Raw genomic sequence first — 14,951 nt, 5'->3', positions numbered from 1 at the left:
AACTAGCAGTATTGATTTATCTTTTCTCCGCTTCTTGTGCCTTATTGAGTTCTTTTGCATTATGTATTGAATAGATTTCTATTGCTCTGTTGTTTCTTTCTCACTATTGTAATATACATATCTCAGGTTGCAGAGAAGCCTAGCATTGCTCTATCAATTGCTACCGTACTCTCTCGTGGCAAAGTACTTGCCCTTTGCTCTCTTTTGTTGCTTTCTAGATCATTAATTCAACTTCTTTTAATACTACAATGTTTATAGCTCAAGAAAACAAGTGAATTTGGTGTATCAAGCTTATTACGTTTCAGTTGAATGAGAGTTATTGATAAACCATATCTTTGATAATAAGTCTTTTATATTAGTTTTGTGCAAAGCTTAGAGTAAGCAATTCTGGATTGACAGATTGATTATTTTTCATATGCCATATTTTAGACCCATTGGTTAGTTTCATTACTTTAATCCAATTTCTGCAACTTTAGTTAAGATTTGTATGAAATAAGCTCTTGTCCTATCTATGCTAGTTTCATGTTCCTTCACTTCTTAATGGTTTTTTTTAGGCTCTACTAATTTACAAGGTTTGAATTCCATGCTAATGCTGTATTTCTTCGATCTCAAGCACATATAAAGTCACATTGGTCTTTGGGCATGTTTTCAGGTCATTCTTTTGTTCTAATTATGTTGACTAAAAAGTGTATAATGATGTTTTGTCTTCCTTAGCTGAAGAAGAATTACAGAACTGATGGGTTGATCAGAGTTGAATTGTTTGCTACTAAATGGGTTGATCAGAGTTGAATTGTTTGCTATAATGGGTTGATCAGAGTTGAATTGTTTGCTGTACTGAGATCTGATTTTTTCTTTTATTGAATTGTTTGCTAGCTATTGTAGCTATTCTGTAGGATATTAAGAGCTGGCTATTGTGAGGTTTGTTTTGTGTTCTTACCTGAAGAAGAAGTTACAGAGCTGATGGGTTGATCAGATTTGAATTGTTTGCTGTGATGGGTTGATCAGAGTTAAATTGCTTTGTGTATTGATTTTTTGTTAAACCTGAAAAGAAGTTACAGAGCTGATGGACTGATCAGAGTTTTGATTGCTGTACTGATTTTTTTTTTTTTGAGCCTTTGTAGTTGTTCTGCAGTGTATTAGAGCTGGCTTTTGTGAACTGGAGTGTTAGTGTTGGCTATTATATGATTTCTTTAAAGCTGATGGTACGGTGTAGTATATAGTTGCTGTTTAAATTGTTTTAGAGCTGGCTATTGTGAAGTTCCCTTAAAGCTGCTGTATATGCTGGTGCAGTCTGAGATAGCTGGTGTGTTTGTTTTCATTGTGTGATTCTCTTTAGAAGCTGTTTTATAGCTGGTGTGTTTTGAGGTGGTTTGGTGCGAAGATTCTTGAAGCTGCAGTATATTAGAGTTGTTAAGAAAACTGATGTAGTTATGAAAGAAGATATTGAGATATGAGCAGATGGTGAAAATAACACAGAGAGAGTTTAGTTCAAGGGAAGATATTGAGTATGAGCAGATGGTGAAAATAACACATAGAGAGTTTAGTTCAAGGGAAGATATTGAGTATGAGCAGAAGTTGAAAAAGAGAGTTTAGTTTAAGAGGAGATATTGAGTAAAGTTGATTTTGGTTTAAATGTAATGATTGGGTTTAGTTTGTAAACTTTACAAATTTTATGTCTTTAGTATAAATGTAGTTAATTAAACGACTGATATTTGTGTAATATGGGGAGTGTATAAATTAGCTACCCCTACTCTGTTTTCACTTAATGAAAGAATTTCAGTTTACCAGAACTTTCTTCGTCAGTTTTCTCTTTCTTGATTTCTTGATTTCTTTACTTCTTGTTCTTAAATTCTGCAGGTCTGTAGTTGCTGAGACTTGTGATTTTCTAGTAGTGCTTGCTTCTACAAAGTGTGAGTATTACGTTTTGGTCTGTAGATATTTCTATGTCGAAACCTTGGAGGCTTGGAAAAGACTTTTCTCGCCGCTAAGCAGAAGCTTTTCCACAGAGTTGTTTTCGCTGGGAAATTATTTACAGATTACAGGCTGCAGCTTCCTCCTTTTCTTCTTGTTTTGGTTGCATGTATATGCAGTTGGCTTTTGTAACCAAAAGTCTGGCATTGTTTTGGTGTTGCTGGTCATTTGTATGTCTTCTTTGAGGCTTGCTGTGGCTTTTTGGAATGTAAATCCACGCCACCTTTTTTGTTTTCTTCGGCTTGGTGCTTGGGCTTGTCCAAGGACTTGACTTTGTAGGGGTTGGGACTTATTTTTTTTATTCTTTAACATTTCCTTTTCCCAAAAAATATACAAGAAGGTTATGGAAATGGAGAACAAAGTATATGTAGATGACAAAAAATATTTGTCACGCCTATATTATTTTGACAATAAAAAATTTGTCATGTAAAATATATTTGTATTAAAATTATTTGTCATATTATTAATTTTTTACAAAATTATTTTTCTCCTATATAATTTTTGTAAAAAAATATATCATATAAACAACCATGTGACAGAGTAAATGTTGTCACAATAAAGTCAATGACAAATAAATTTTGGTCACTATTAGAATTATGAGAAGAATAAATTAGTCATTATTCACAATTTTTGATAAAATCAATTTCGTCATCATATATTATTTTCTCACTATAACTGATCATTTGGTATTTAAATGTAAATCAATTATGACAAAATATTATTTATAGTGATAAAATTGTCTTCTATTGTTACAAATAATTTATCACAATAAACTAATTTAAAGTGATAATTTTATTGTCACAATAATAATTAGGCTATGGTGATCAAACGCTTTTTCGTCACTATACATTAAGAGTACGAGCTTAATGTGACCAATCTGGTGACCAATATAATTCCTCACATTAAATAAATGGTCACAATTTTGATATTTATGATGACAAATTATTTGGTTGTGAGAAGCCTAAATTCTTGTAGCATGATATCGTCCACATTAGCATGTTATTGTGTAATTTTAGAACATATTCATACCCCCTTAAAAAGATATAATTCACACAAACTAAATCAGCGGAGAACATGGGTAAATATCATTAGTACACTCTCATTTGAAGATAATTTTGGAATTAAGCTTCTTAGATTTTTGACATAAATCATCTTTCAAGTTTCAAAATTGTCAACTTTTACTAATATGCAAGGACAAAGAAGAATTTTAAAAAAATTGTTGATTTGTGTCATTGTCGGCCAACGAACAATCATCTAAGTACACATCTTGACTATCGTCTAGAGTCTAGACTAGATGAATCTTCATCTTTATTTCTAATAAGAGTTCAATCATTTTTGCACTTGAATTGTGCTCATTGTATGAGCCAAAAATCGTATTAAGTTTGACGAGATCCAATAACGAAATAAACACATTACGGTCTAGTGTTCTTACTCAATTCTATTGGATTATAGTTAAATCTACTTGTGACCACCACATGAGTTTGACTCTATCTATGGAATAGTTTACGAGTTAGATATAACAAAAACATTTCAAAATCAAACGTTCTTAAAATCATGCCTTGATGACTAGAATATATATTCAGTATTAGTAAGACTTAACTTATCACATGTGGCAAACACAACATTTTTCATTATGCTATTTTAACCTTTCATACTTTTAATTTTTCTCAACTATTTACAAATATCTTACTGACCATTTTTAATAATTAATGCCAACACCAAAACTCGTAAGATTAACAAGGCATAATCAAGTATCACAGTAAAATTAGGATTCATAAAAATCCTTTGCAAAAAGTCATTAAAATTAATAAAAATATAAACCTCGTATTTCAATGAAATAGTTTTATTTGATAAATACGCTCAAAAATTAAACTTCCAATAAATATGGTTTGGGAAAACGTTAACAGAAAATGCAGAAATCCCAATATATCTACTTTGAAATTTTCAGTGAAATAATTTGCTAACTCCTTCACATGTTTTATTTGGCAATAAGCATAAAATCCAAGAAAATATTTTTACTGCTTCATACATAATATAAACATATTCCAAATTAAAAAGAACCATAACTTATACAAGCTGTGTCAAATCCAAATCAGAATCTTAAAGCATAAATAAAACCCTATGATAATAATAAGTTAAAATAATATTCAACAGGTTTGCCATTTTCTTGTGTCAAAATATGATATAAGTACAAAACAAACCTAGAAGGCTTTAATAACTTAGATCTTACTAAAATAAAAAAAGGCCCTTAACTAACAAATCTTTTTGGGTTTTTGTGTGTGTTTTGTGTTTGCAATCTATTCACACATCTCATCTTTTATCATTTCTATTGTTTTAAATCACTTTTGATTTTTCTGTGGCGTCGGTCAAATTTTGTTTATTAACTTAACACAAAAATTAATTATATTTTCATGAAATAATTATTACATAAAGATATATCCTTGTTTTTTCTATAAAATAAATTGTTTCAATTAAATTATTAACTTATTAATGATAAAATAAAATAAAAAATTTCTCAAATAATAATTATTTAAAGAGATTTTTGTTTTACTCTAATAAATAAATATATACAAACTTAGAAGCAAAGAAGAGGTGTATTTCGCGAAAGTGTGAAATCTTCAAATCCCCTTTTGCAAAAATCTCCATTGATTTTCCCTCCTGCATTCTCCAAGCGAATCCCATCTATTAACTCTCCGCCATGAAACGCCCCTTCGACACGCCTCTACAGCCGCCCCCCGCCCCACTGCCGCAAACCCGTCTTCTTGACCAAAGCCCAGCGCGAAGAACTCGCCCTCAAACGCCGTCAAGAAGAGATTGCCCACAAAAACGCCGCCAAGAACAGCTTCTTGCTCAGGCACAAAACTCCACCAGACCACCTCCGATTCCCGCGATTCTCGCGACCGGGACCGTCACCGGCGCGATCGGGAGCGGACAGGGAACGGGGAACGGGAGCGTGATCGCGAGCGTGAGAAGAGGCAAAGCGAGGGAGCGTGCGAGAATGGAGAAGACGAATGAGCGTGAAAGGAGAAGGAATTGGAGGCGATTAAGCAGCAGTATTTGGGATGAAGAAGCCTAAGAAGAGAGTTATAAAGCCGAGTGAGAAGTTTAGGTTTTCGTTTGATTGGGAGAATACTGAAGATACTTCAAGGGATAGATAATTTTGTATCAAAACCCTCACGAAGCTCAGCTTTGTTTGGGCGAGGTTTCGAGCGGGATGGATCGGAGAGAGCAGAAGAATTGGCGGCGAAGAACGAGAAGGGATATGAGAGATGAATTAGGAAGAAGGAGGGGGTTGAGGAGAGGCCGAGGAGGCGGCGGCGCAGAGGCTGAAGGAAGAAGCTGCTGAATGTATGATACTTTTGATATGAGAGTTGATCGACATTGGTCGAGAAGATGCTTGATGAAATGACTGAGAGAGATTGGAGAATTTTTAGGAAGATTTTAATATATCTTATAAAGGTTCAAAGATTCCTAGGCCAATGAGGAACTGGGTTGAGAGTAAATTGACTCCTGAGTTGTTAAAAGCTGTGGAGAGAGCTGGGTATAAGTCCCTTCACCGATTCAAATGGCAGCGATTCCGCGTGTTGCAGCAAAGGGATGTTATTGGCATTGCAGAGACTGGTTCTGGTAAGACTGCTGCTTTTGTATTGCCTATGTTGACTTATATATCTAGATTACCACCTATAGTGAAGAGAATGAGGCTGAGGGCCTTATGCTGTTGTGATGGCCCTACTCGTGAGCTTGCGCAGCAGATTGAGGAGAGACGGTTAAGTTTGCCCATTATTTGGGGATTAAGGTGGTTTGATGTGTGGTGGGCAGTCTATTGAGGAACAAGGGTTTAGGATTAGGCAAGGGTGTGAGGTTGTGATTGCGACGCCGGTCGTTTGTTGATTGTTTGGAGAGGCGATATGCGTTTTGAATCAGTGTTAACTATGTGGTACTGATGAGGCTGATAGGATGATTGATATGGGTTTTGAGCCCCAGGTTGTGGGTGTGTTGGATGCAATGCCTTCGAGTAATTTGAAACCAGAGAATGAGATGAGGAGCTTGATGAGAAAAGATTTATAGAACTACTTATATGTTTAGGCTTACTATGCCTCCTGCTGTGGAGCGGCTTGCGAGGAAATACTTGAGGAATCCTGTGGTGGTTACGATTGGCACTGCGAAAGGCTACTGAATTGATATCTCAGCAGTGATGATGATGAAGGAAACAGAGAAATTTTCCAGGTTGCAGAGATTGCTTGATGATCTTTCAGATAAGACAGCAATTGTCTTGTTAACACCAAGAAGAATGCAGATACAGTTGCCAAGAATCTGGATAAGGCAGGCTATGCGTGTCACTACTTTGCATGGTGGGAAGTCTCAGGAGCAAGAGAAATTAGCCTTGAAGGTTTTAGGACCAAGAGATACAATGTCCTTGTTGCGACTGACGTTGCAGGGCGTGGGATTGATATACCTGATGTGCTCATGTTATCAATTACGATATGCCTGGGAACATTGAAATGTACACTCATCGTATTGGACGATGACAGCGCGGTGCTGGAAAGACTGGTGTGGCTACCACTTTCTTGACTTTTCATGATACTGATGTCTTTTATGATCTCAAGCAGATGCTTATCCAGAGTAACAGTCCAGTGCCTCCTGAATGTGCAAAACATGAGCTTCAAAATTCAAGCCAGGAACAATTCCGACAGACCTCCTAGACGAATGACACTTTTTTTACCATTGAGATATGTGATCAGTGAGACACTTCCATTAGGGTTCACTCCTGCTTTTTGGCCAATCATGGTCCTTAGTGGCTAAATTTTCTTTACTCACTGCAATTGAAACTTATCATCCAGAATTTCATTATTACATTTCTGTTCTAAAATTGGTGTCTTTAACTTATTTTGCCTCAGTTTAGCTGCTGCTTACTGATTACTTATTTCGAGAGATGTTCATCATCATATCAGTTAGAGGTGTTTTATTTGTTCTCTCCTTTCGCTTGTGCTGCCCAAGTAGAAACTGGAAGGGTTTATGTTAGTTCAAAGCACAAACTTTTTAAATATTATAAATTTTCAATTACTCAGTACATACTATATCATGCTTTGTTCATTATCCCGTTTGACTACTCATACTTTTATTCGCCTTTGCTTTGATATTTGTATGTACTGACTTCGTTAGCTTGGGTTAGTTTTCTTGTCTTTAATTAGGTAAGGGAGAACATGTAAGAGGCTTGAGTGATGATATGACAAGTAAATTCTCACTAAATAACACTTTCATGATACATGGGTCAGTTGTATGTTGATTATTCATCTATTACTTCAATCTTGAAACTTCTTAGAATCACCAAACAAATGTTATTATAGTGCAGGTATTCGACTTGGTGACCCCTTTTTACCTATTGATTCACAGTCAAGCTGAATTTTTGGTGTGATACTTTGTTTTGTCCAGAAAACTGGTGTGAGGAGGACGATGTGTAAGTAATTCATGCTTAATGTTTAAATTCATCATATTGCGTGTTCTGAAACCAAAACCATGATAAGGACAGGGCATTTTATGAACTCCTGCTTGTGTTTGCATGCTTGAGTTCAACCTCTTCTTGATGGGTGCATCTAAATTAGATGCATTCTGCTGGTTAATTGTTCAAGCCTTAAGATAGGTTTGCATCTGATTCTTTAGTCCTGGAAATGATTATAGATTGAAATACTGTGAAATTGAGTTTTGTAAGTTTTTATGTAATACTATTGTTATATGTAGTGTCAAGTTGTAGAAGGAATAACACTTTGAGAAGAATTGCTTTTGTTCTGATAATTGTCAATGCTTTAGAGTCACTGATAAGAAGGGTAGAAGATTTGCAGTTACTAATGTTTAATTGTTCATTTTTATTTAGATTTACCAGCCGCCTTATGTTTTTGAAATGACTATAAAAGCTTACTAGGTTTGGGAAAATTTTCTAATCTCATTTGACCTGATTTATTTCTTGGTACTTTATTTATTAATTTCTCTTTTCTATATAATTTCCAAAAAAACATATTCTTTTTCCTAAAAGAGATAATTTCTTAGTTTGACTTTTATATTTCTGGGTTTTACAGAAGAAGCTGAAACAGCATTGGGATTATATTCTCATAAAGCTGTATACTCTTATCATTTGTAATTGTACTATGAATATCAATGGACATATAGTAACGCTTTCTTGGCATTGAAACTACTATAAGCATTGAGGTTCCATGTCTATTCAGATTTAAAAAAAAAAAAAAAATCCCTATAAGATGCTGTGCATTTATTTAAGTTTTGTTTTTGCTATGTACCTATCAATTCACTTTTGTCACTTGATTGAACTGGGTTCAGAAGCAAGAAGTTGTTTTGGTTTTAGTCTTGCAACATATCAAAGAAGCCCAAAATGTTGTGAATTAACATAAATAATGCTATGTAGTTTGCCCAATAACACAAATAAAGTGGTCCCTGTTTTATTAGGAGTATAAATTACCAATAACAGTAGGATTAGGAGCCTAAACTCAGGACTCTCTTGACTAAGGGCTCTCATCTAATAACAGTGTTAAATTATCATCACAAAAGCTAAACAGACAGTAGAAGTGAAACAAGTGGAGGATATGATGGAACTTGAGAAACCTAATATTTCATATTTGACAGATCTCTTCATTGATTTTACTTCTCAGAGGTGGCTTGGATTCACTTTGGCGCCTGTAGTGTATCTTCATTGTAAGGGCTGCAGCTCCCAAGAATGTATATGTCCATTAGTATTTTCTTGTGAAACTTGTGATAGAAGAGTTAATAGAGTAGTTTGAGAAAGTTACAAACCTGGTAAAAGGGATTGTGCGGGTAGGATATGGAAAGAGTACTCCGTTTCTGTTTCAGGTTGCGATACACCCTCCTCAGGACCGACTTGTTGGTATATCTGTGAGCTGAATTGATGATAAAGTCAGGATCTTCCACCTACAGTATGGAGGTCCTCTTCTTCTTGCTGGCACTAACATTTGGACAGTGTTCTAGTTGCTTAAAAGCTGTGTGTGTCCCTACTCCGGCTGCCCCAATCATCATTCCCAGAACCATATATACTGGAAGGGTTTATACGTATTAAAAACAAAATTGTTGATTGTGTCATTGTCCCCAAGCCTCACTATAAGCAACACCTTTACACGATCATCATAAGTACACATCTTGCACTATCGTCTAGAGTCTGACTAGATGAATCTTCATCTTTATTTCATAAGAGTTCTAATCATTTCTGCACTTGATATTGTGCTCATTGTATGAGCCAAAATCGTATTGAATTTGACGAGACCTATAACGAAATAAACACATTCGGCCTAGTTCTTAGCTCAATTCTAATTGGATATATTAAATCCTTGTGAACCGACCACTATATGAGTTGACTCTATCTATGAGAATTAGTTTATCGAGTTAGATATATAAAAACATTTCAAAATCACAACGTTCTTAAAAATCATGCCTTGTGATAATCAGTTATTACTTAGTAAGACTACTTATCACATGTGGCAAACACAACATTTTCATATGCTATTTTAACTTTCATACTTTTAATTTTCTCAACTATTTACAAATATCTTGACTGACCATTTTTAATAAATTAATGCCACACCAAAACTCGTAAGATTAACAAGGCATAATCATAGTATCACAGTAAAAATTAGGAGTTAAAAAATCCTTTGAAAAAAGTCATTAAAATTAATAAAATATAAACCTCGTATTTCAATGAAAATAGTTTTATTTGATAAATACGCTACAAAAATTAAACTTCCAATAAATATGGTTTTGAGAAAACGTTAACAGAAAATGCAGAAAACCCAATATATCTACTGGAAAATTCACTTTGAAATTTTCGTGACATAAATTTGGCTAATCTCCTTCACATGTTTTTTTTGGCAATAAGACTCAAAACAAGTCGAGTTCAAAGAAAATTTTTTACCATAATATAAAATATTTCAAAAGCTCTTTATTCCAAAATCAGAATCTTAAAGCATAAAATAAAACCCTGTAATAATTCAACAAAAGGTTTGCAAATTACCTTATTATCTTCCTGTCAAAATATGATATAAGTACAAAACAAAACCTAGAAGGCTTACTTAAAATAAAAAAAAGGCCACTTAACAAATCGTTTTTGGGTTTTTGTGTTTGCAATTGCAGCTCTCCACTAACATCTCATCTTTATCATTTCTATTGTTTTAAATCACTTGATTTGTTTTTGTGGCGTGAGTCAAATTTTGTCTTAACTTACAAAAAATTAATTATATTTCATGAAATAATTACTTACTATAGATAATACCTTGTTTTTCTATTAATAATATGTTTCAAATTAACAATATATAATGATAAATAACATAAAAATATTTCTCAATATTTATAAATTATTATTATTTTAAAGAGATTTTGTTTTAACTCTAAAATAAATGATAATAAAAATATACAAAATTAGTTAGAAGCAAAGAAGAGACAGTAGTTTCGCCAAGAGTGTGAATCTTCAAATCCCCTTTTGCAAAAATCTCCATTAGATTTTCCCTCCTGCAATTCTCCAAGCGAATCCATCTATTAACTCTCCGCCATGAAACGCCCCTTCGACGACGCCTCTACAGCCGCCCCCACTGCCGCCAAACCGTCTCTTGACCAAAGCCCAGCGCGAAGAACTCGCCCTCAAACGCCGTCAAGAAGAGATTGCCCAACAAAAACGCCGCCAAGAACAGCTTCTTGCTCAGGCACAAAACTCACCAGACCCACCTCCGATTCCCGCGATTCTCGCGACCGGGACCGTCACCGGCGCGATCGGGAGCGGGAACGGGACGGGAACGGGAACGGGGGAGCGTGATCGCGAGCGTGAAGAAGAGGCGAAAGCGAGGGAGCGTGCGAGAAGGAGAAGACGAATGAGCGTGAAAGGGAGAAGGATTGGAGGCGATTAAGCAGCAGTATTTGGGATCGAAGAAGCCTAAGAAGAGAGTTATATAAAGCCGAGTGAGAAGTTTAGGTTTTCGTTTGATTGGGAGAATACTGAGAGACTTCAAGGGATAGAATATTTGTATCAAAACCTCACGAAGCTCAGCTTTTGTTTGGGCGAGGGTTTCGAGCGGGGATGGATCGGAGAGAGCAGAAGAAGTTGGCGGCGAAGAACGAGAAGGAGATGGAGATGAGATTAGGAAGAAGGAGGGGGTTGAGGAGAGGCGGAGGAGGCGGCGGCGCAGAGGCGAAGGAAGAAATGCTGGTGTATGATATTTGATATGAGAGTTGATCGACATTGGTCGGAGAAGATGCTTGATGAAATGACTGAGAGAGATTGGAGAATTTTTAGGGAAGATTTTAATATATCTATAAAGGTTCAAAGATTCCTAGGCCAATAGGAACTGGGTTGGAGTAAATTGACTCCTGAGTTGTTAAAAGCTGTGGAGAGAGCTGGGTATAAGTCACTTCACCGATTCAAATGGCAGCGATTCCGCTTGGTTGCAGCAAAGGGATGTATTGGCATTGCAGAGACTGGTTCTGGTAAGACTGCTGCTTTTGTATTGCCTATGTTGACTTATATATCTAGATTACCACCTATTAGTGAAGAGAATGAGGCTGAGGGGCCTTATGCTGTTGTGATGGCTCCGACTCGTGAGCTTGCGCAGCAGATTGAGGAGAGACGGTTAAGTTTGCCATTATTTGGGGATTAAGGTGGTTTCGTTGTTGGTGGGCAGTCTATTGAGGACAAGGGTTTGGATTAGGCAAGGGGTGAGGTTGTGATTGCGACGCCAGGTCGTTGATTGATTGTTTGGAGAGGCGATATGCAGTTTTGAATCAGTGTAACTATGTGGTACTTGATGAGGCTGATAGGATGATTGATATGGGTTTTGAGCCCCGGTTGTGGGTGTGTTGGATGCAATGCCTTGAGTAATTTGAAACCAGAGAATGAGATGAGGAGCTTGATGAGAAAAAGATTTATAAACTACTTATATGTTAGTGCTACTTGCCTCCTGCTGTGGAGCGGCTTGCGAGGAAATACTTGAGGAATCCTGTGGTGGTTACGATTGGCACTGTGGAAAGGCTACTGAATTGATATCTCAGCATGTGATGATGATGAAGGAAACAGAGAAATTTTCCAGGTTGCAGAGATTGTTGATGATCTTTCAGATAGACGCATTGTCTTGTTTAACACCAAGAGAATGCAGATACAGTTGCCAAGAATCTGGATAAGGCAGGCTATCGTGTCACTACTTTGCATGGTGGGAAGTCTCAGGAGCAGAGAGAAATTAGCCTTGAAGGTTTTAGGACAGAGATACAATGTCCTTGTGCGACTGACGTTGCAGGGCGTGGGATTGATATACCTGATGTGGCTCATGTTATCAATTACGATATGCCTGGGAACATTGAAATGTACACTCATCGTATTGGACGAACAGGCGTGCTGGAAAGACTGGTGTGGCTACCACTTTCTTGACTTTTCATGATACTGATGTCTTTTATGATCTCAAGCAGATGCTTATCCAGAGTAACAGTCCAGTGCCTCCTGAATTGGCAAACATGAGGCTTCAAAATTCAAGCCAGGAACAATTCCAGACAGACCTCCTAGACGAATGACACTGTTTTTACTCATTGAAGAATATGTAGATCAGTGAGACACTTCCATATGGGTTCACCTGCTTTTTGGCCATATCATGGTCCTTAGTAGCTAAATTTTCTTACTCACTGCAATTGGAAACTTATCATCCAGAATTTCATTATTACAATTTCTGTTCTAAATTGGTGTCTTTAACTTATTTGCCCTCAGTTTAGCTGCTGCTTACTGATTACTTATTGAAGATGTTCATCATCATATCAGTTAGAGGTGTTTTATTTGTCTCTCCTTTCGCTTTGGCTGCCCGTAGAAACTGGAAGGGTTTATGTTAGTTCAAAGCACAAACTTTTTAAATATATAAATTTTCAATTACTCAGTAACATACTATATCATGTTTTGTTCATTATCCGCTTGACTATCATACTTTTATGCCGGGTTAGAAGTTACATTTATCACATTAATTTGTATTTCTAAATTTATCCTAGATGCAAGTATTCGTTGTAATACCATTAAGGTGATACTACCATAAACTAAAGATTTTCTCCGTTATTCATATATAATTTCTCTCAATAAAGAAAAAAAAAAAAATTCGACCACACCCGAATTTCTAACAAAGAGATTCATATGTGATTATGCAGCTAGGAGCTGAATTTGTGGGAACCTTCATCCTAATTTTCGCCGCAACAGCAGGTCCCATAGTGAACCAGAAGTACAATGGCGCCGAAACCCTAATCGGCAACGCAGCCTGCGCCGGGCTGGCAGTGATGATCATCATCCTCTCGACGGGACACATCTCGGGAGCCCATTTGAATCCCTCGCTCACCATCAGTTTTGCAGCGCTTCGTCACTTCCCATGGAAGCAAGTTCCCGGCTACATTCTGGCTCAAGTCTCAGGGTCCATTTGTGCTTCATTTGCCCTCAAAGGGGTGTTTCATCCTTACCTTTCTGGTGGAGTCACCCTTCCTTCTGTCAGCACTGGCCAGGCTTTCGTTCTCGAGTTCATTATCACTTTCAATCTTTTGTTCGTCGTAACTGCTGTGGCTACGGATACTCGAGCGGTACGTATTATTTAGCAAATATAATGACAATAATGTTCATTTTAATGAAAAATGTATGGTTATGATTTGTTTCCTATTTTTAAATTTATTTTAACCGTCGATTATAATGTTATATTTTTGTTAAGTAAAGATCAAATCGGGACATTGCTGATATATATTTTCTTTCTTTCTCATTTGCAATTGCAGGTGGGAGAGTTGGCAGGAATTGCTGTTGGGGCTACTGTAATGCTCAATATTCTGATTGCAGGGTTAGTAATTTTTTTCTTACTTGTTATAGAGCATGATCATATCATATATATCATAAACAATATCAAAGCATACATTTAATTAACTATGTAAGACATAATTAATAAAATATAGACATAGGGTACCATGATCAAATAAACCTTAATTTTGTCACAATCAAATAGAGGTCAAACCAATCATCTCTTGTATTTTAATATTTGAATCAATCCGGAAAATTTCTTACATTTTACCACTTGATCAGTAGCATAAAACATTACATAACCAATACAAAATGGAGAAATCAAGACCATGCATCTTGAATATCTTCTTAATATCATACAATATAACTTAATTACATAAAATATAAGTCATTTCATTCAAACTATTAAAGTTAGTAAAGTTATCTACAAGAGATTCAAGAATTAATATACCATAAAAGATCAAATCAAACACACCAGCTGCTTTATGAATATACAAATTAGTGTTCATAAAACGTAGTGGTAGTTTAATTAATAAAATCTCATTTCATTCCTTAAAATAGGTCCCAGCTAACATATCTTAAGGTAAACAATTTTGTACAACAACACATTGTATTTCTTCTCATAAATTATGATACTTAAATGATTCATTTACCATGGCAGGCCATCAAGTGGTGGTTCAATGAATCCTGTGCGAACTCTTGGCCCAGCCGTTGCAGCAGGAAACTACCATCTATTATGGATATACCTAGTGGCGCCAACGCTTGGAGCCCTAGCTGGTGCCGGTATCTACACACTGGTTAAGCTTCAAGACAACGAGGTTGATCCATCGCGTCCAGTCGTCAGAAGCTTCCGCCGCAACACAAGTATGTCAGTCTGAGAAATCAAGATCAAGGAAGTAATGTATAATTATTCTAAGTATTGTTGAACAATAAAGGGAACAAAAGACTAGAATGTCGTGCAGGCCCTGGAGTTGAATTGAATAATTGTTGCACTTGGTGTGGGTGCTCATTATTCATCAACTCAAACCAAAATGTTTGTGATGTTTAAGGAGTGTTTGGTCGGAAGATGTTTAATTTGCTTTTGTGTTTGTGTGCTGTGTGTTGTGTGATGTCTTTTTATGATCAATAAAGAGAACTAGTGTTGTTATTGTGTAAATTTTACAACATATATATA

At 36.0% G+C, this 14,951-nt stretch overlaps 1 protein-coding gene and 2 pseudogenes across 1 annotated transcript; all 3 read left to right on the top strand.

Moving 5' to 3' along the window:
- The first annotated feature begins 1,458 nt into the window (after window positions 1–1,458).
- On the top strand, window positions 1,459–6,774 carry LOC116145786 (annotated as a pseudogene).
- Window positions 6,775–10,534: 3,760 nt separating this feature from the next.
- On the top strand, window positions 10,535–12,556 carry LOC116145740 (annotated as a pseudogene).
- A 573-nt stretch (window positions 12,557–13,129) lies between these two features.
- LOC116145763 (probable aquaporin NIP5-1) lies at window positions 13,130–14,933 on the top strand. The gene is made up of 3 exons (XM_031431206.1): window positions 13,130–13,572; window positions 13,759–13,820; window positions 14,439–14,933. Exons 1-3 carry the CDS (start codon window positions 13,147–13,149, stop codon window positions 14,653–14,655), a joined length of 705 nt encoding a protein of 234 aa, XP_031287066.1. The 5' UTR covers window positions 13,130–13,146; the 3' UTR covers window positions 14,656–14,933.
- Window positions 14,934–14,951: the final 18 nt, after the last annotated feature.

The sequence above is a fragment of the Pistacia vera genome, unplaced genomic scaffold (genome assembly GCF_008641045.1).
Source record: "Pistacia vera cultivar Batoury unplaced genomic scaffold, PisVer_v2 Contig467, whole genome shotgun sequence".
NCBI classification, from domain to species: Eukaryota; Viridiplantae; Streptophyta; class Magnoliopsida; order Sapindales; family Anacardiaceae; genus Pistacia; species Pistacia vera.
Note: the sequence above shows the minus strand (reverse complement) of the source record. Positions and strands in the feature narration are given on the sequence as shown.